The following is a 22,041-nucleotide window of genomic DNA, read 5'->3' on the forward strand; positions in this document are numbered from 1 at the left end:
AGAAGACTGGCCACCCCTCATAGCCTGGTTCCTCTCTAGGTTTCTTCCTAGGTTTTGGCCTTTCTAGGGAGTTTTTCCTAGCCCCCGTGCTTCTACACCTGCCTTGCTTGCTGTTTGGAGTTTTAGTCTGGGTTTCTGTACAGCACTTTGAGATGTCAGCTGATGTAAGAAGGGCTATATAAATATATTTGATTTGATTTGAGTCCAGTCTCTATTGCAGCTGGGAGAACCACGGGGCAGCACACAATTGGCCCAGCGTCGTCTGGGTTCGGGGAGGGTTTGGCTGGCAGGGATGTCCTTGTCCCATCACGCTCTAGCGACTCCTGTGGCGGGCCAGGCACATGTACGCTGACATGGTCGCCAGGTGTACGGTGTTTCCTCCGACACATTGGTGTGGCTGGCTTTTGGGTTAAGCGTGTAGTGTGGCTTGGTTGGGTTGTGTTTCGGAGGACGCATGGCTCTCGACCTTCGCCTCTCCTGAGTCTGTACGGGAGTTACAGCGATGAGACAAGACTGTAACTACCAATTGGATACTACAAAAAAGGGGTAAAAACAATACATTGCTCTGGATGTAAGAGTGTCTGCTAAATGACTAAAATGTAAACATAATATTTTATAATCTATTCAAAGGGGTTATCTGTACCAAAATGATGTAGCTACTGTGCTGCCTGCATCACCAGGCCAATAGTCTGCCACGTGTTGAGCAATATCAACACTTTTTGACAGATCACTTCAAAATCTGTTCAATGATCAAAATGGATTTTATGAAAATTATAAACATTTATTTTCAATCTCTGTCAACTCTGACTGCGTGCTCGTCAATGCCCCCTCCTAGCGGTCACATTGAATATAACCACACTCAACCAACCCACAACTCTTTAGGACCAAGCGTCTCATAATCTTGAGCGCAATTTGGAGAAGTACTGTATCTAGCTAGCTTTGACTGTGCAGAATTTTGGGTGAAAACTCTCACATGTTCTGTCCAGATACTGCAACCCGTTACCGGGAAAGTGAACAAATAAATATGTGTCTGGATGATTAATATTTTGAAGGTCCTTATATAAGTAGATATTCACAACTTAGTCCTATTTATTCTGGTAAAGCAGTCTTTGGAGAAGAACAAGGTGTTGTTTTCGGTGAGTAGCTAACGTTTGCTAGTATGCTATTGCACTGTCAACTACCACAAGACGAATTTACAAAATACGAAGCTGTGTATATATATCTATGTCAGTCATTTGCTACTTATGTTGAATTGACCTAGCTAGCTAACTGGCTAGTTAGCCCTGGTGTTCAGATGCTGTCCCTGCCACCAGCAAGTTTTCTCTCCATAATAAATATAAAACATACGTTCTGTAATAAGTTGATTTGCCAGCTGATATAGCTAGCTACTGTTATGCATTTTCTATATTCACTGGTTAGTTAATGGATATATTGATGTAGTGTCACTGCCGGTTGAAGTCGGAGCCTGAGACAAACCAAAGAGTTGACAGTGGATTAGCTAGCTACAAGCTAAAGTTAGTTAACTAACCTAAGTCGATAGCTAGCCACTTGAAGTTATCCTGAAACTTTCATCCCAAAATCGTTTGTATTGTTTCTTGCTATCCAATACTTGCAATTGAGCATTTCCTAAACATGCATTATACGTAGTTCATCAGCTAGCTAACTAGTTATTTTGGTTCGGTACACCGTGTTTATTCTGCTGTATTTGCAGCTAACGCGTTACTCTCATCCGAGTTATTTTTAGGCAAGCGCGAGGATAGACATGCAGGTTATTATTAGAAGGCCTCAAAATGGAAGAAAGTGTTGCGGTTTGTCATGTCTGATGTACTCGTTGTCTGTGGCTTTTTAGTTCTGACAACAGCGTACTTTGTCAATCATGAACATATTGTAATTTCATTCAAAAAATAATATAACAATAAACTTGATCTATTCTTTAGCCATGGATATGGAACGACAGAAACGAAGGGAGGAAATCCAGAAAGCTATGGGCTTTATTCAGTAAGACATCTTAATATTTTTCTTTTTCTATATAGTCGGTACATATAAACACGAAGAACGTACGTGAGGTGGCACTGATTAATGTATCTCACATTTTCTCTACAGGTCCTCCTTGCCTTTCCCAGAGCCTGAGAATTATGCGGTACCTATGTGTTGCTTACAATGTTTATTCTCTTGCCTGACCCAAATTGGTCAAGCCACCTGCCTGTCATCAATTGTATCCTTCCACAAATCTGCACTTTATCTCAGTTCTGAATTATCTTTTATCATCCTCATGATCTCTCTCCCCCCTGCCACCTCCTATTCTTCAGGCTTTTTTGACCCAGTTGGTGTGTAACTTGCTGGACGAGGGAAACACCGTGTTTCGGGATGGGGAATGGAGGCAGGCAGCGCAGCATTACAGTGAGGGAGTCAACGTGGCCCGCTATGCTCAGGCAGAGGCACTGGTCATTCCCCCTGAGCTTCTGGAGAGCCTCTATGTCAACAGGGCAGCGGCACACTCTCAGTTTGTAAGACATACACACACTTAACAATATTGAAATGATTAACATATTCTCAAAAGTTGTTAAAGCAGTAATTATAAACTGGGTGGTTCAAGCCCTTGAATGCTGATTGGCTGAAAGCTGTGGTATATCAGACTGTATACCACAGGTATGACAAAACATTTATTTTTACTGCTCTAATTACATTGGTAACCAGTTTATAATAGCAATAAGGCACCTCAGGAGGTTGTGGTATATGGCCAATATACCACGACTAAGGGCTGTGTCCAGGCCCTCCTCGTTGCGTTGTGGATAAGAACAGCCCTTAGCCGTGGTATATTGGCCTTATTGCTTAATTATATCAGGTCAAGCACTTTGTCTATACATAATGGATCCCACATTTAAGTCAGTTCTTACACCCAGTCCCCATCTTCTCTCTCCCTTTCCACCTCCCCTCTTTCTGTTTGTCTCTCTTTCTCTGTCTGTCTCTCTCCCCCAGGGGGAGTTTGAGCGGGGCGTACAGGACTGCGATAGCGCGCTGTGCGTGTGTGAGGGCAGTCGCAGGGCTCTCTACAGGAAAGCTCTATGTCTGAGAGAGCTGGGCAGACTCAGGGAGGCCTATGAGTGTGGCACCGGGTGCCTGCTCACTGCCCCACATGTAAGTCAAGGCCACACGGCACCCAAGGGCACTTGAACTGTAGTTAAAAATAAAATGATGAATCCTTGTAGGATTCATATGGGATCACCAATTTATTTCACTACATCATTTTAGTTACTCACATTTATTTAATGTGTCATGTCAGTTAGTCTAATTGTTTATGGAATGTACTTTGTGTCATACAGGACAGGCAGGTGGGTGAACTGGCCCAGGACCTGGCTAATAAACTGGGCCTGAAGGTTCGTAAGGCCTACATCAGCTCTCAGGTGAGTTCAGACACATCTGACTCTTATCAATAGTAGGAATGCGCCCCTCAAAGATCAAAACGATATCTGCCACGGTCAATATAAATGTTACTGTTGTCTTCACAGGTGGAGTCCTCAACGTCAGGGAGGGAGAGCAATAGAGAGAATTCTTCACCCACAGGAGAGGTGAGTGTCTGGTTGTCTTGGATTTTTCTTTTCTTCTCATTGCCATTTTCTTATTAAGGGCTAATGGGATGAATGGTTGTTTTAATTGTCCCAGGGTCATTAGGGTTTGGCCGGGGTAGGCCGTCATTGTAAATAAGAATTTGTTCTTAACTGACTTGCCTAGTTAAATAAAGGTTAAAAACATGTTTACCAAGCCTTGTCTCTTTTTATTTAGACATCCGCCAACGGGCTAGAATCTTTGACTGACATTGCATCAGGTATGGCAGCATAACATGAAAACGTAACATCACGTTTAACTTGAATGATTTATTTGTCATTATCGTTCTTCTCTAAAATTCCCTTCTCTCTATGGTCCTATTTCTTAATTTCTAGTTTTTCTTCGTCCCTCCTCCGTTCCAGCTGATCTGTCCAGTGCCCAGTGTATCCCTGCCCCGCTGGCCACGCCCATCCCTGTCAGCGATGAGCCCTCAAGCCCAGTGGCCATGCCCTGTGCTGACCTATCAGAGAGCCCCAGTACGGTCCTACCGCCCATGCCCTATTCCGTTCCCGTGTCGGAGCACATGGAGGAGTGCAGCGTGATCGCTGACGATCTGGACAGCCTGCTGGGGGACTGCATCTCCAAGAAAGTCAGCGAGGTGAGAGGGTTGCTACTAGGATCACTCCAAGGCAAGATGCTGGTTGTGCTGTGCCCTCCCTCTGTTGACGGGAGAGGATGTACCGACAACACTGTATGAATATTTAAGAAAGTATCTCTGTGACTTGGCTGACCAAGGGTGCACATTTTAGTGGTTTAAAGGAAAAGTCTGCTTTTTTACAACCTAATCTCTAGTTTTGATGTAAATGGCATGTTATAGAAGGGTCCAGATCTTTTTACACATTTGATTTCACTTTTTTGAGAACTTACCCCAAACCAGAGATTCACATCCTCGTTGTGCAGTATGTGGGCTCTGAAAAAACATGAACAAAAGCTCTAAAAACACCCAAATATGTGGTTTGTAAAACAGGAAAGCTCTCTATATAGTGATGCAGGTCTTTAGATGTTGTACACATGAAATTGTTCCATTCTGTACGTTATATTCAATTTTGTGCGACCCAAGCTGTTTTTCCTATGCAGCTGTTCCATTCTCTGTGTAGCCTGCTGCTAGAGTGGCTGAAGAGGAGTTGCTACAAAATGTAATATAATGTTCGGAATGATACAATTTCATGTGTACAACATCTAAAGACCTGCATCACTATACTGAGCGCTTTCCTGTTTCTAAAACAACATTTGGGTGTTTTTTGAGCTTTTGTTCATGTTTTTTCAGATCCCCCATACTGCACCCCGAGAATGAGGAAGTCAATCGCTGGTTTGGGGTAAGTTTTTCAAAAACAAGTGAAATCGCTAAAAAAGTGTCTGGACTATTCAATAACATCCCATTTACAACCAAAATAGATTTGGTTGTAAAAAAGCAGTCTTCTTCGCTAACTTCTACCACTGCACACAAGTACATTACACGGAGCACAGAGTTACAGTGGGTCAAAAAAGTATTTAGTCAGCCACCAATTGTGCAAGCCTCTCATCTTTTTAAGTGGGAGAACCTGTAATTTTCATCATAGGTACACTTCAACTATGACAGACAAAATGAGAGAAAAAAAATCCAGAAAATCACATTGTAGGATTTTTAATGAGTTTATTTGCAAATTATGTTGGAAAATAAGTATTTGATCAATAACAAAAGTTTCTCAATACTTTGATATATACCCTTTGTTGGCAATGACAGAGGTCAAATGTTTTCTGTAAGTCTTCACAATGTTTTCACACACAGTTGCTGGTATTTTGGCCCATTCCTCCATGCAGATCTCCTCTAGAGCAGTGATGTTTTGGGGCTGTTGCTGGGCAACACGGACTTTCAACTCCCTCCAAAGATTTTCTATGGGGTTGAGATCTGGAGACTGGCTAGGCCACTCCAGGACCTTGAAATGCTTCTTACGAAGCCACTCCTTCGTTGCCTGGGCGGTGTGTTTGGGATCATTGTCATGCTGAAAGACCCAGCCACGTTTCATCTTCAATGCCCTTGCTGATGGAAGGAGGTTTTCACTCAAAATCTCACGATACATGGCCCCATTCATTCTTTCCTTTACACGGATCAGTCGTCTTGGTCCCTTTGCAGAAAAACAGCCCGAAAGCATGATGTTTCCACCCCCATGCTTCACAGTAGGTATGGTGTTCTTTGGATGCAACTCAGCATTCTTTGTCCTCCAAACACGTCGAGTTGAGTTTTTACCAAAAAGTTATATTTTGGTTTCATCTGACCCAATGACATTCTCCCAATCTTCTTCTGGATCATCCAAATGCTCTCTAGCAAACTTCAGACGGGCCTGGACATGTACTGGCTTAAGCAGGGGGACACGTCTGGCACTGCAGGATTTGAGTCCCTGGCGGCGTAGTGAGTTACTGATGGTAGGCTTTGATACTTTGGTCCCAGCTCTCTGCAGGTCATTCACTGGGTCCCCCCGTGTGGTTCTGGGATTTTTGCTCACCGTTCTTGTGATCATTTTGACCCCACGGGGTGAGATCTTCCGTGGAGCCCCAGATCGAGGGAGATTACAGTGCCTTGCGAAAGTATTCGGCCCCCTTGAACTTTGCGACCTTTTGCCACATTTCAGGCTTCAAACATAAAGATATAAAACTGTATTTTTTTGTGAAGAATCAACAACAAGTGGGACACAATCATGAAGTGGAACGACATTTATTGGATATTTCAAAAAAACTGAAACTGAAAACTGAAAAATTGGGCGTGCAAAATTATTCAGCCCCTTTACTTTCAGTGCAGCAAACTCTCTCCAGAAGTTCAGTGAGGATCTCTGAATGGATCTTTGAATGATCCAATGTTGACCTAAATGACTAATGATGATAAATACAATCCACCTGTGTGTAATCAAGTCTCCGTATAAATGCACCTGCACTGTGATAGTCTCAGAGGTCCGTTAAAAGCGCAGAGAGCATCATGAAGAACAAGGAACACACCAGGCAGGTCCGAGATACTGTTGTGAAGAAGTTTAAAGCCGGATTTGGATACAAAAAGATTTCCCAAGCTTTAAACATTCCAAGGAGCACTGTGCAAGCTAATATTGAAATGGAAGGAATATCAGACCACTGCAAATCTACCAAGACCTGGCCGTCCCTCTAAACTTTCAGCTCATACAAGGAGAAGACTGATCAGAGATGCAGCCAAGAGGCCCATGATCACTCTGGATGAACTGCAGAGATCTACAGCTGAGGTGGGAGACTCTGTCCATAGGACAACAATCAGTCGTATATTGCACAAATCTGGCCTTTATGGAAGAGTGGCAAGAAGAAAGCCATTTCTTAAAGATATCCATAAAAAGTGTTGTTTAAAGTTTGCCACAAGCCACCTGGGAGACACAACAAACATGTGGAAGAAGGTGCTCTGGTCAGATGAAACCAAAATTGAACTTTTTGGCAACAATGCAAAATGTTATGTTTGGCGTAAAAGCAACACAGCTCATCACCCTGAACACACCATACCCACTGTCAAACATGGTGGTGGAAGCATCATGGTTTGGGCCTGCTTTTCTTTCGCAGGGACAGGGAAGATGGTTAAAATTGATGGGAAGATGGATGGAGCCAAATACAGGACCATTCTGGAAGAAAATCTGATGGAGTCTGCAAAAGACCTGAGACTGGGACGGAGATTTGTCTTCCAACAAGACAATGATCCAAAACATAAAGCAAAATCTACAATGGAATGGTTCAAAAATAAACATATCCAGGTGTTAGAATGGCCAAGTCAAAGTCCAGACCTGAATCCAATCGAGAATCTGTGGAAAGAACTGAAAACTGCTGTTCACAAATGCTCTCCATCCAACCTCACTGAGCTCGAGCTGTTTTGCAAGGAGGAATGGGGAAAAATTTCAGTCTCTCGATGTGCAAAACTGATAGAGACATACCCCAAGCGACTTACAGCTGTAATCGCAGCAAAAGGTGGCGCTACAAAGTATTAACTTAAGGGGGCTGAATTATTTTGCACGCCCAATTTTTCAGTTTTTGATTTGTTAAATTGTTTTGAAATATCCAATAAATGTCGTTCCACTTCATGATTGTGTCCCACTTGTTGTTGATTCTTCACAAAAAAATACAGTTTTATATCTTTATGTTTGAAGCCTGAAATGTGGCAAAAGGTTGCAAAGTTCAAGGGGGCCGAATACTTTCGCAAGGCACTGTATCATTGGTCTTGTATGTCTTCCATTTCCTAATAATTGCTCCCACAGTTGATTTCTTCAAACCAAGCTGCTTACCTATTGCAGATTCAGTCTTCCCAGCCTGGTGCAGGTCTACAATTTTGTTTCTGGTGTCCTTTGACAGCTCTTTGGTCTTGGCCATAGTGGAGTTTGGAGTGTGACTGTTTGAGGTTGTGGACAGGTGTGTTTTATACTGATAAGTTCAAACAGGTGCCATTAATACAGGTAACGAGTGGAGGACAGAGGAGCCTCTTAAAGAAGAAGTTACAGGTCTGTGAGAGCCAGAAATCTTGCTTGTTTGTAGGTGACCAAATACTTATTTTCCACCATAATTTGTAAATAAATTCATAAAAAATCCTACAATGTGATTTTCTGGATTTTTTTTTTCTAATTTTGTCTGTCATAGTTGAAGTGTACCTATGATGAGGCCTCTCATCTTTTTAAGTGGGAGAATTTGCACAATTGGTGGCTGACTAAATACTTTTTTGCCCCACTGTGTGTATTTCTGGTCTAGAAGGAGATTTAGAATAAGATGAATAAGATGGATAATGTCATGTCTCTGTCTCTCTCCCTCAGTCACAAAGCCCAGTCCAGGGTGCTATCCCCACCAACCTCCCCAACACAGCTGTGGGTCTGCACCCTCCATACTCCTCCAGCCTCCCCGCCCCCTCGCCCCAGCTCCCCCCTGCCTTCTTCAGCTCCTCGGTCAGCCAGATGCCCTCCTTGGAGCCTTACCCCTCACTGGGCCAGAGGGACCAGACCTCCACACAGGCGCTGGACGCCCTGGGGGCCTTCTCCCTGGGGACAGGGGACATGGAGGGTAAAGGAGGGGTTGGAATTGGAGGCCTGGACTCACTCTCTGAGTACACTTTGCCTGGTGAGTGGATGAGACATATGAACAAGGTGTATGGGTCAGGGTGTGTGTTTGGGAATGTCAATTCCATCAAAACAGTAAAGCCATTGTAGCAGGCTTTTTGGCCATTATCCAGTCTTTTACAACCATACAGTTTAAATGTGCGTTGGCTGTTTCTTAAACCTTCACTGGGACTGCCCAGCGACCCTGAACAGTTCTCGGGGCGTTAGTTGTTGTTGTTGAAGCTAGTCCGTGTCAGCAGCACTGCTGTAAGGCCATATGGTGTCTGATATCTGTGTCCTTGTGTTGCTGTTCTCCAGGGGGAAGAATCTCTCACAGCTTCATCCCTGGGATCTGCAACCACAGCTCCACTCACACGGTAAGACAGCAGCACAACGCCTGAACACCACGATGGATACTCAACTTCTTTCTCCTCTTTTATCATGACGTGGATGTCTCTCTCTTCTTACTCTGCTTGTGTTCTGCAGGCCCCAGATTACAATTATTCCGTTGTTATTTCTCGCTGTTGAGATATATGCAAGTTAACGGAACTAGGAGTAAGTTGCGTTTGATAAGACATTTAAATCTGTTGATGGATTGGCTTGTCTTCCCCCCTCAGAATGTCCCAGCAGGTACTAACCTCTCCCTGCTCTCCCGGAACCCACTGGCTGCCACCCACGAGTTCAGACAGGCCTGCCATGCCTGTTACAGCCGCATAGGTACACACTGATACATTCACCTTTCTGTTCCCACTCCAGAATATGTTACGTTAATGATTTCTTTATTTTATACTGAGCAGTATTAAGTCAATATTGTCTGTTACATCAATGCTTACATAATTGACCCTTGTGGGATAAATCAAGTATATTGAATTGAGTGCTGCAGGTCCACGGGTGATTGACTACCAGTACCAGCCAGAGGCGGCTCACCGCTGTAAGAGGGACGTGCTGCTGTGTCGCTTTAAAAACACAGACGACCCCACATGGAAGAGAGTCAGGCCTCGCCCCGCTAGAAACAACTTCCTCGGGGCCTTTGTGCTCTGCAAAGGTACGTGTGTGTGTGTGTACGTACGTGTGTTCACTCACTCAAATAAGCACTGATGGTTGAACGTCATCTCTCACTGCAGAATTCTGGCAGTAGTTTTTTTTAATGCCTGCTGCCCATCAGTGATAGTAAAGATCATCTACTCTCTACCTTCCTCCTCTGTCTCCCTGAAGAGGTCCAGGAGCGCCAGGAGTGCCAGTATGGGGAGAACTGCACGTTTGCATACTGCCAGGAGGAAATAGACGTGTGGACCCAGGAGAGGAAGGGGGCTCTGAGCAGGGAGCTGCTGTTTGACCCGCTGGGAAGCACCGAGAGACGGGCACTCAGCGTCACACGCCTGCTGCAGCTACACATGGGCATGTTCATGTTCCTCTGTGAGGTAGGGTGTGATACACACAGACCTCCACATGGAGAACTTTGAAGAATTCAGTATGTACAGAACATTCACACACTCTTTCCTCCTCTGCAGGAATGTTTTGACAGTAAGCCTCGCATTATCAGCAAACGCAGCAAAGAGAACTTGGCTGTCTGCTCAAACCTCACCGCCCGACATCCCTTCGATGATAACAAGTGTGTCTTCTAGAACTTTCTGTCCTTGAGTGTATCAGATCCAGCAGTTTGCCTTAGCATAATCCAATTTCCCTCAGACAATATTACAGTCAGCTACTTCCACCCTGGCCCCTTCTATGTTCTTCTCGCCCTCTCCTTCTCTCTCTTTCTCCATCTCATTTCTCTCTTCCACGTCTCCTCAGGTGCCTAGTGCATGTGGTGCGTTCGGCCAACGTGCGCTACAGTAAGGTGCGCCCGTTGCACCCCCTCTGCCAGTTTGACGTGTGTCGCCACGAGGTGCGTTACGGCTGCCAGCGCGAGGACAGCTGCTCCTTCGCCCACTCCGTCATAGAACTCAAGTGCTGGGTACTGCAGCAGGACACAGGTACACGAAGTACACATGTTTATATATAGACACACACACACACACACACACACACTACAAAGGATTGCTGCAAAATAACCAAACTTCATTCTATCATCTGTTACTTTGTCTCTCAGGTATCACCCACGAGGAGATGGTACAGGAGTCCAAGAGGCACTGGTACAGGCTAGAGCAAAATGCTCAGAGACAGAAGGTGAGCGTGAGATGAGCACCATGCCCTAATACAATACATAATTTTAGTTATTTTAAGGGCCTGATTTACAAAATGTCCCTCTCTCTTTCAGCCTATGCATGTCCCACACCAGAGCTGTGGTGGGGTGGGGGGAATAGGAGGGGGAGACAATCTCGGGGGTGGAGGGGTTGGCTCCGGAGGAGGAGGGAGAGGCAGAGGGCTGAACCTGAAGATGAAGTTTGTCTGTGGCCAGTGTTGGAGGGACGGACAGGTCAATGAACCAGACAAGGCCCTCAAGTACTGCACTGCTAAAGCAAGGCACAGGTGAGAGACTAGGGCGGCCTGGGGCCATATCAAACTGACATCTGCACTTCTCTTGTCAATATAAGGCTGCAGGGGCTACCATCTGATTTATGACCAGGCCTGAACTGCTATTTATTGGATCAAAGGAATGTTAATGAAAGAGGCCCATTAAAGGATTAACTCTATAGAAATACAAAATACCTCGCTCTGAATGGTCAATTTCACTAATTTGATAGGGGGAAAAATAACTCTAATATTCATTTGCCCATATCTCCTCCCTCTCTTCCTCTTTCCCCCTCTCCAGCTGGACTAAGGAGCGTCGGGTATTGCTTGTGAAATCCTTTGAGAAGAAGAAGTGGGTCGTTGTGCGGCCGCTTCCCTTCTCCCGTACATACCCACAGCAGTACGACGTAAGTGTCTCCCCCTCCTTCACTCCCTCTTTTCTCCCCCCTCTCTCATACACAGCCACATAAGTATGACCTGTCACCCCTCCTTTTCTCCATCCCTCCCTTCTCTCTGGGTCTGTTTTTAATCTCTCCAGTCAGTCAGATCCAGGAGACCTCTCACATGCTGAGTACAGCTGACTTTCTACAGCCCACCTTATCCAATCTCCCATTTACCTCCTAGTGTTTCAGCAACCCTCTCATCCCCTATAACATTGCCTGCATATAGTGTTTACCTAATAAGCATTTTTACCTTTTTTCCACAATAGGTTAGCTATTTCTTGCTAATACTTGTGAAGGAAAAGGGTTTCGGTTTCAAATAAAAACACAATAAAATCACAGGAAAGCAGGGGTTGGAACCGGTTCAGGGAACAAAACTGAAAACCAGGTTTCTTTTTTTTTTGAGGAACAGAATCAGATCCGGGAATGAAAGTGATCTGTAGTGTTCCAGAACAGAACCGTTATTTTTCTAATCTTGAATACCACTTATGTTATTTTTTGTTTGTTCTAAAAATGTCTAGTATATACAGTGCATTCGGGAAGTATTCAGACCCCTTTTCCTCATTTTATGTTACAGCCGTATTCTAAAATACCCCACAATGACAAAACAAAAACAGTTTTTCCAAAATTTGTTCAAATGTATTAGTTTAAAAAGTCACATTTACTCAGTACTTTGTTGAAGCACCTTTGGCAGCGATTACAGTCTTCTTGGGTATGACACTACAAGCTTGGCATACCTGTATTTGGGGAGTTTCTCCCATTCTTCTCTGCAGATCTGCTCAAGATCTGTCAGGTTGGATCGGGAGCGTCACTGCACAGCTATTTTCAGGTCTCTCCAGAGATGTTCAATCGGGTTCAAGTCCGTGCTCTGGCTAGGACACTCAAGGACATTGAGAGAGACTTGTCCCGAAGCATCTCTTGTGCTGTTTTGTCTGTGTGCTTAAGGTTGTTCTCCTGTTGGAAGGTGAACGTTCACCTCAGTCTGGGAACCTGCTCCAGAGCGCTCGGGACTTCATCAAGGATCTCTCTGTACTTTGCTCCGTTCATCTTTCCCTCAACCCTGACTAGTCTCCCAGTCCCTGCTGCTGTAAAACATCCCCACAGCATGATGCTGCCACCACCATGCTTCACCGTAGGGATGGTGCCAGGTTTCCTCTAGACATAACGCTTGGCATTCAGGCCAAAGAGTTCAATCTTGGTTTCATCAGACTAGACAATAATGTATCTAATGGTCTTTAGGTGCCTTTTGGCAAATTCCAAGCGGGCTTTCATGTGCCTTTTACTGAGGAGTGGCTTCCATCTGGGCACTCTACCTGACCAAGGCCCTTCTCCCCCGATTGCTCAGTTTGGCCGGGCAGCCAGCTCTAGGAGTCTTGGTGGTTCCAAACCTCTTCCATTTAAGAATGATGGAGGCTACTGTGTTCTTGGGGACCTTCAGTGCTGCAGAAATGTTTTGGTACCCTTCCCCAGATCTGTGACTCGACACAATCCTGTCTCGGAGCTATACGGACAATCTGTTCAACCTCATGGCTTGGTTTTTGCTCTGACATGCACTGTCAACTGTGGGACCTTCTATAGACAGGTGTGCGCCTTTCCAAATCATGTCCAATCAATTGAATTTACCACCAGTGGACTCCAATCAAGTTGTAGAAACATCTCCAAGGATGATCAATGGAAGCAGAACTCAATTTCTGAATACTTATGTAAATAAGCTATTTCTGTTTTTCATTTTTAATACATTTGCAGTAGTAGTAAAGCATTGTGTGTAGTTAAAATAAAATGTGGAAAAGTCAAGAGGTCTGAATACTTTCCGAATGCACTGTAATTCTGTAATTTAGTTATGATGCTAGTAATAGCCTAAACACATTCAAATCCACGTCATGATATTCAGTGCCCTCTTGTTCTCTCCCCGCCTGTGAAATTTGTTGCATCTCGCGCCTGCACTTATCTGACCAATCAAACAGTGCAGGTAGAACAGCTTGCTAATTGGTGGAGTAAATTAATGAGCTAAATGTAAAAACTGTTGATTTCACATGTTAAAACATTTTACGAAAAGGAACTATATGAACCGTTATTTAAGGCAGCGGCAGCAGTAGTGCAGTAGTAGTGTGCAGTAGTGTGCCGGCAGTAGTGTGCCGGCAGCGCAGTAGTGCGGCGGCAGCGCAGTAGTGCGGCGGCAGTAGTAGTGCGGCGGCAGTAGTAGTGCGGCGGCAGTAGTAGTGCGGCAGCAGTGCGGCGGCAGTAGTAGTGCGGCAGCAGTGCGGCGGCAGCGCAGTAGTGCGGCGGCAGTAGTAGTGCAGCGTCAGTAGTGCGGCGGCAGTAGTAGTGCAGTAGTAGTGCGGCGGCGGCAGTAGTGCGGCGGCGGCAGTAGTGCGGTAGTAGTGCGGCGGCGGCAGTAGTGCGGTAGTAGTGCGGCGGCGGCAGTAGTGCGGTAGTAGTGCGGCGGCGGCAGTAGTGCGGTAGTAGTGCGGCGGCGGCAGTAGTGCGGTAGTAGTGCGGCGGCCGCAGTGCGGCGGCAGCAGTAGTGCGGCGGCGGCAGTAGTGCGGTAGTAGTGCGGCGGCGGCAGTAGTGCGGTAGTAGTGCGGCGGCGGCAGTAGTGCGGTAGTAGTGCGGCGGCGGCAGTAGTGCGGCGGCGGCAGTAGTGCGGCGGCAGCAGTAGTGCGGCAGTAGTGCGGCAGTAGTGCGTAGTGCGTTAGTAGTGCGGCGGCAGCGCAGTAGTGCGGCAGTAGTGCGGCGGCGGCAGTAGTGCGGTAGTAGTGCAGTAGTAGTAGTAGTAGTAGTGCGGCAGTAGTAGTAGTAGTGCGGCAGTAGTAGTAGTAGTAGTGCGGTAGTAGTAGTGCGGCAGTAGTGTAGTAGTAGTAGTAGTAGTGCGGCAGTAGTAGTGCGGCAGTAGTGTAGTAGTGCGGCAGTAGTAGTGTAGTAGTAGTAGTAGTAGTAGTAGTAGTAGTAGTAGTAGTAGTAGTAGTGCGGCAGTAGTAGTGCGGTAGTAGTAGTAGTGCGGCAGTAGTAGTGCGGCAGTAGTGTAGTAGTAGTAGTGCGGCAGTAGTAGTGCGGCAGTAGTAGTGCGGCAGTAGTGTAGTAGTGCAGCGGCAGGAATAGTGCAGCAGCAGTAGTGCAGCGGCAGTAGTATGGTAGTAATAAAGCAGTGTCTCCCTAGATGTGTGTCCATGTGATGAAGCAGAAGAAGTGCCACTACATCGGAAATTGTTCCTTCGCCCACAGTCTGGAGGAGAGGGACGTCTGGACGTACATGAAGGACAACAGCTGTAAAATTTTCTGTTGCTTTTCCTCTCATTATGTTCCTCTCTTTTTGTGTGCCAAGCAAATAATGTATTTACAGTGTATCTGTTGGAAATGCTAACCCCCGTCCTGTCGACAGTGAGGGACATGCAGCAGATGTATGACATGTGGCTCACAATGACCAATCAGAACAGACGCACTGACAGAAGCCTCATGACCCCTCCTCCGGAGGAGAAACAGGTTTCGATGACAACCGACTACACCGAGTCATTGGTGAGGGGCTTTCAAGTCATGAGTTTCATTAAAGACGAGCGGCTTTTTGTGTTGTTTGATATGGAAAGACCATTTGATTTGTCTCTGTGTCAGTCAGGGCAGCGGTTGTCGGAAGGAGGAGATATGTGAGTGTTGTCGTGCTGAGGAGGAGCTGGCCCTGGAAACGTGGATAGGAGACCCCGCTCCCACTACACCAGAGACCAGCTACAGTACCTACCGCCTGTGACATCAGTCTGAATGCAAACACACATACACACCTTACAGTACAACAAATTGCTGTTGCAACAGGCACCAACTCGTGTGACGCACACACACAGAAAGTTGTGTATAAGAACATTCACGCCCATAATCTGAAGGGTTTGGCAGTTAACTTCAATCTGAACCTCAGTGTATCTCTAACACGCTGCAGATGTCAATGTACTTTATATGTGTCCATTATATTACCATTGAAGGCAAATATCGAATTGTCAGCAAAAAGAAAAGGCCCCAAAGTCGCCCCTTCTAACGAATACGGAGTGGCTGTGAGGCCGATACTTCTTCCTGGTGACTAAACAACCGAACAAATTAGCCTGCATAATATATATTTAAAAAAACGTTTTTCGATGTTCGTTCAAATCGCCCTAGTTTTTTTAAAATTTCAGCTGTTCAGAAATGAGGCAAATGCGCAGAACGTGATTCGGTTGTTTAGCTCTGGGAATGAGGCGCCCAGGGGGGCAGTACATGGGCATAATGGGGTGGTTGGATTCGGTCGTGCACCATCAACCTTAAAAATAAGCTCCTTATCTATGTAGCTAGGGGCAAATGTCTACAACCAAATCCTACCCTCCTTCCCTTGTGGGAACGTAGAACGAGGGAGAGAGAAATCGGACAGAAATGGTTTGTACGCCATTTTGTTTGTCCATGGGAGTTGGTGCTTCACTCTATTCGTCTGCCATATTGGTAGAGTATGAATGTAAAGCCAGTCGTTATGAGGAAGTCATAAAAATAATTATGGTTGTGGAATGTATTCGGAATACCCAAGACAAATCTTATATAACATTTAAAATGACCCCCTATTCCCCCTTTTATTAATAGAAATGGCACAGTAGTCTTGGTTATATACTGTAAGCAAGCTAGGCAGCCCTACCTGTGGCCAGCAACGACAGGTATACACATTCACATACACACTGAGTTTGGTCAGAATGGAGCAGTTTCATAATATTGCATTGCAGGGCAATAGGGAGTGACTGCAGACTCTTCACTCAGACCCAGTCAAACAACCTACTGTACCGTATGCTTAAAACCTGGAGTTTTCACGGACTACATGAACAAGTCTGCGTCCTCCTAGTTATAGCCACTCTATAACAAGGCTCCAGATGTTATCTGGGTCAGGTGACGTGACTTCATCTGGCATGTCTACCACCAGTTTAACCAGGATCAAGTGAGGTTACCTTTGCCCTGTTAGCCCTCCAATGTAAACCTATGCTGATTTAGCCAGGGAGAAAAGATAAGCTCCAAATCACAAAGACTGAGTACAGGGACAATACATGGGGTTAAGATGCATATGACACAACATTAGGGATTCCAATAAGGGATTCCACAAGAAATGGGAGGGATTGTAGGGTAGTACAGCAGGATGGAGCTTGAATGGATCCTGGAGTATGGTGGCTTGGTCACATGGGTGGTCAGGTTAGGGGATGGGCACTGGACAGGTAGCTGGATCCTGGGGTGGGTGGGCACTGGACAGGTAGCTTGATCCTAGGGTGGGTTGGTGGCTGACAGGCTCGGGTATTGTGAGAGAGGGAGGGCATTATGGAAGCAATGATGAATACATAAAAAGTCAATTAAAAGTAAAATTACTACCCATAATGTAGGCTAAAGAAGACTGACTATCTATAATGTAGGCTGACTACCCATAATGTTGGCTAGTGAGACTGATTGTGTGTATGTGTGTGTGTATATATATATATACACACACACACACTAACATTAATTCACAAAATATATCTAGGCAGGGACAGGTTTTTCCCATATGGCCAGCATCTCGTTCCCTTATACCCGCACCAGACATTATGTAATGGAGGTATGTCTCTCTTCATATACATTATATATACATATTTACAGATATTGGTATACTACTAAAGATAATTGATAACTTAGCAGTTAAGCTTAATTAAATATAACCTAAAACTTGTATTGATTACATAGAACCTCTTGTTATTGAGCTATGCTATATGACATGTATCGCTGAACTAGATGACTAGTGATTTTATTGCTTCTGTGAGGGTCATTCCAGAGATGTCTGTAGGAGCAAGGTTGACTGATTCTCATAACAGGATATGAATTGAATGGTTTTAGCTAAGCCAAAAGAAAGGGGATTGGTTGGGTTAAATGACAACATGAGGGACATGATCATCTCAGAACCCAGACAACGTATGGTGTGTACTTGCCATCTGATGAGAGATTTGATCAATGTGGAAGTAATGGGTCTGGTAGGGAAAGTGTTACCTAATTGGAAACAGTTTTTGATCTAATCAGTTTTTCCCGTTGATCAATAAACAATAGAATGCCAAGGTACTCCCTTCTATAAACATCAGTGATTTAACAGATTCACCTAGATAGTAGAGTAGGTCAATAAACTGTCCAATCAGTTTTAGAGGAGTAACAAGAGGTGGGAGAGGCTTCTTCTGGAATGACCCAGGTATTTGCTTAACTGAGGGAACGTATTACTACTGCTACTACTACTATTATGATGATGATGAATTATGATGACGATAATGATTGCCATTATGACTATTTCTATTCTCCTATATGCTATTGATATACGTATATATGTTAATTGCTATGTATAACTCTCTTTATAAATGTATCCATGTATGATTATAATACTTTACTGTAAACAGACGTATGTGTATGTTAAACAGGACTGTCCAGCAGGCAGGCCAGACAGGGAAGAGTTCATAGTTTACCTTGTTCAAACTGGTACGAAGAACAACTCGGTTTAGTTTTAACATACTTGCTGACTGTGACCTCACTCCCCGCAAGTTGGTTACGTAACAGGAACACAAGCTAACATAGCATCAGTGTTCACAGGGCACCCTAGATAACAGCAGACAGGTTACTGGACCAGGTTGTTGCTGAATATCTGATTTGATATAGTCTTGGTTGCTTGAGGTTAGTGGATTATAGGGGAGTTGAGATTGTATGGAAGATAAGGTTGGTCAGTCAGTCCAATGGAATGTGCTAGTGACACTTCGAATTTCCAAAAGCCATGTAAATCGCTAATGATTGCTACCTGACTGCTACCGAGTGAGATTATATAATCAATAATACTCTAGTATCATTTATTTAGTCATTAACCCTGCTGGAACAACTCCAAGCATACATTGACGTCTGTATACATCAGTATAGCACCTTATTCAATATATACCTATATAAAAGTATACATACCCCTATCATATAATCCTACTTTCTATGATACATATAACTATAATTATACTTAGACACCTGTATAATTAATTTAGATAAGCGGTTCTGGTTTTCTCTGGTTGTTTGAAAAGGTCATAGTCTGATTTCATTGGTTATGTGCAACAGTGCACACCGTACTACATAAATCCTTGTATCTGCTCTGTTACTAGGTTTTAGGGGCCTCCTTTGTCATCATCACAGTGTGCTGTTACCAAACAAAGGGGTCAGAGACAGGCTGGCATTTTAGAAGTGTTCAATCAACAGCCTTTGTTGTTTTAACTGACTCATGGTTGTAAACAAACAGTTATATCAGAAGGGTCAATAATAATCTCAGGCTTTGTGCTTAGAGGGGACTGGAGGAACCGAAAAGTGGTCAGACCAGACTGTATCCAAACCCACCAGAGAGAACTGCATTCGATCATGAGACTGACTGATTCGTCTTGGTTTAAGAAGAGGCTTTGACCCCAAAAAGCTTACAGTCAGAGGTTTATTTCTCCTGTTGTCTTTCCAAGTAGAAGGCTGAAGACACTCTTGTAAACCTTGGTTCACTCCATGTTCATTATTGCGCCACACAGGCATTCCCTGTATTAAAAAAAGAGATACACTTATGTGAATTGACACTCACCCAGCCACACCCACCCATTGCCACAATGAGCTGATATTAATTTACATTAGCATTCAGAGTTATTGGATTATTTTCAACTATTTGGAATAGGAACCAGAGTTTTAAGTGAAAAAACAAGGCCTCTATTTGTGTTAACTCTGTTTTGTCTTTATTTTCCCTCCCTGGTTGGAAGTGAATTACAATGATAAATGGACCAAATCTCTTGAAGGTGTTTAACAATAAACAGAGTGTTTTAGAGAGATGGTGTGACTTTGTTTTTATTATTCTCCCCAAATGTTCAGTTTAGTGAAAGTATGAATGGATTATTGATAAATGTTTATCTGAAATCTGTCATCTGTTGTATTTGTTTCTATACTCGCAAAGTTTGAGAGGGACCGGAGACATTTATTGGACTCAATAGGCTGCCAGTAGTTCTGAGATTCTAGTTACTGGTGAGTTACTGTCTCCAAAAAAACTTTAAAAAAAACCTGATCTACTGAATCCACAATGATCCTAGGATTCTGATCCAGACTCAGATCCCAGCCTAGAAGAATGAACTTGCAAGGTCTTCCATTGTTATAGGACAGTACTACTATAACCTGGCTGAGGTTGACTGAAGTGATCAGTGTTTTGCACGTGCCCGAGATAGGGCAGGTTGTCAGGACGCTTCACGTGTGTATGAAACAGGATGAGGGCGGCAGGTAACCTAGTGGTTAGAGTGTTGGGCCAGTAACTGAAAGGGCGCCGGTTCGAATAAATTTGTCTGTGCCCTTGAGCAAGGCATTTAATCCTAATTTTTTCCAGGGGTGCCGTACTACTATGGCAGGCTGACCCTCTACATTTTTATTTATTTCACCTTTATTTAACCAGGTAGGGTAGTTGAGAACAAGTTCTCATTTGCAACTGCGACCTGGCCAAGATAAAGCAAAGTGGTTCGACACATACAACAACACAGTTACACATGGAATAAACAAACATACAATCAATAATACAGTAGGAAAATCTATATACAGCATGTGCAAATGAGGTAGGATAAGAGAGGTAAGGCAATAAATAGGCCATGGTGGCGAAGTAATTACAATATAGCAATTAAACACTGGAATGGTAGGATGTGCAGATGATGAATGTGCAAGTTGAGATACTGGGGTGCAAAGGAGCAAGATAAGTAACTACGTATGGGGATGAGGTAGATTTATGGGCTATTTACAGTTGAGCTATGTACAGCTGCAGTGATCTGCTCTGACAGCTAGTGCTTAAAGCTGGTGAGGGAGGTAAGAGTCTCTAGCTTCAGAGATTTTTGCAGTTTGTTCCAGTCATTGGCAGCAGAGAACTGGAAGGAGAGACAGCCAAAGGATGAATTGGCTTTGGGGGTGACCAGTGAGATATACCTGCTGGAGCGTGTGCTGCTATGGTGACCAGTGAGCTGAGATAAGGCGGGGCTTTACCTAGCAGAGACTTGTAGATGACCTGGAGCCAGTGGGTTTGGCACTGTGATAGACTGCATCCAATTTGTTGAGTAGAGTGTTGGGGGCTATTTTGTAAATTACAACGCTGAAGTCGAGGATCGGTAGGATGGTCAGTTTATAGGTATTTGTAGTTGTCCATATATTCTAAGTAAGAACCGTCCAGAGTAGTGATGCTGGACGGGCGGGCAGGTGTGGGTAGCGATCGGTTGAAGAGCATGCATTTAGTTTTACTTGCTTTTAAGAGCAGTTGGAGGCCACGGAAGGAGAGTTGTATGGCAATGAAGCTCATCTGGAGGTTAGTTAACACAGTATCCAACGAAGGGCCAGAGGTATACAGAATGGTGTCTTCTGCGTAGAGGTGGATCAAAGAATCACCAGCAGCGAGAGAGACATCATTGATGTATACAGAGAAGAGAGTTGGCCCGAGAGTTGAACCCTGTGGCACCCCCATAGAGACTGTCAGAGGTCCGGACAACAGGCCCTCCGATTTCACATACTGAACTCTATCGGAGAAGTAGTTGGTGAACCAAGCGAGGCAATCATTTGAGAAACCAAGGTTGTTGTCTGCCGATAAGAATGTGGTGATTGACAGAGTCGAAAGCCAGGTCGATGAATACGGCTGCACAGTAATGTCTCTTTTCGATGGCGGTTATGATATTGTTTAGGATCTTGTGCGTGGCTGAGGTGCACCCATGACCAGTTCTGAAGCCAGATTACATACCGGAGAAGGTACGGTGAGATTCGAAATGGTCGGTAATCTGTTTGTTATCTTGGCTTTCAAAGACCTTAGAAAGGCAGGGTAGAATAGATATTGGTCTGTAGCAGTTTGGGTCTAGAGTGTCTCCCCCTTTGAAGAGGGGGATGACTGCGGCATCTTTCCAATCTATGGGAATCTCAGTCGATACGAAAGAGGTTGAACAGGCTAGTAATAGGGGTTGCAACAATAACAGCTGATAATTTTAGAAAGACAGGGTCCAGATTGTCTAGCCTGGCTGATTTAACACATTTCACTACACCTATCCGGTATATGTAACAATATAAATAGAATGTTGATCATATAAAATTAACTGTCTGGGTGTGGACCAGAGAGAAGACCATCAATCCCACATTATATTTCTTGATTTGAAGAAATCCCTTTATTTGCATACTCAAAATAGACGTTAATTTATAGCCAAGAAACACAGGTTTCTTACACAGTACCAGTCAAAAGTTTGGACACCTACTCATTCAAGGGTTTTTCTTGATTTTGATTATTTTCTAGTATTTTACCTTCATTTAACTAGGCAAGTCAGTTAAGAACAAATTCTTATTTTCAATGACGGCCTAGGAACAGTGGGTTAACTGCTTGTTCAGGGGCAGAACGACAGATTTGTACCTTGTCAGCTCGGGTTTGAACTTGCAACGTTCCGGTTACTAGTCCAACGCTCTAACCACTAGGCTATCCTAACTA

General features: G+C 44.4%; 1 protein-coding gene across 2 annotated transcripts; it reads left to right on the forward strand.

The window, feature by feature from the left end:
• Window positions 1-886: 886 nt before the first annotated feature.
• LOC139381132 (zinc finger CCCH-type containing 7Bb) lies at window positions 887-19,385 on the forward strand. 2 transcript variants are annotated; one of them, XM_071124453.1, is made up of 22 exons: window positions 887-1,136; window positions 1,938-1,998; window positions 2,104-2,140; window positions 2,310-2,507; window positions 2,980-3,138; window positions 3,324-3,404; window positions 3,510-3,569; window positions 3,784-3,826; window positions 3,969-4,204; window positions 8,388-8,688; window positions 8,985-9,043; window positions 9,284-9,383; window positions 9,550-9,711; window positions 9,882-10,087; window positions 10,178-10,278; window positions 10,461-10,642; window positions 10,759-10,835; window positions 10,927-11,138; window positions 11,422-11,527; window positions 14,719-14,827; window positions 14,941-15,074; window positions 15,168-19,385. In XM_071124453.1, the coding sequence occupies exons 2-22, from the start codon at window positions 1,940-1,942 to the stop codon at window positions 15,201-15,203; spliced, it is 2,658 nt and encodes an 885-aa protein (XP_070980554.1). In that variant the 5' UTR covers window positions 887-1,136; window positions 1,938-1,939; the 3' UTR covers window positions 15,204-19,385. The 2 variants fall into 2 exon arrangements, with proteins under 2 accessions (XP_070980554.1, XP_070980553.1); XM_071124452.1 differs by having other exon boundaries at window positions 901-1,136; window positions 3,942-4,204.
• The last annotated feature ends 2,656 nt before the right edge of the window (window positions 19,386-22,041 follow it).

Source organism: Oncorhynchus clarkii, chromosome 23 (genome assembly GCF_045791955.1).
Source record: "Oncorhynchus clarkii lewisi isolate Uvic-CL-2024 chromosome 23, UVic_Ocla_1.0, whole genome shotgun sequence".
Taxonomy (NCBI): Eukaryota; Metazoa; Chordata; class Actinopteri; order Salmoniformes; family Salmonidae; genus Oncorhynchus; species Oncorhynchus clarkii.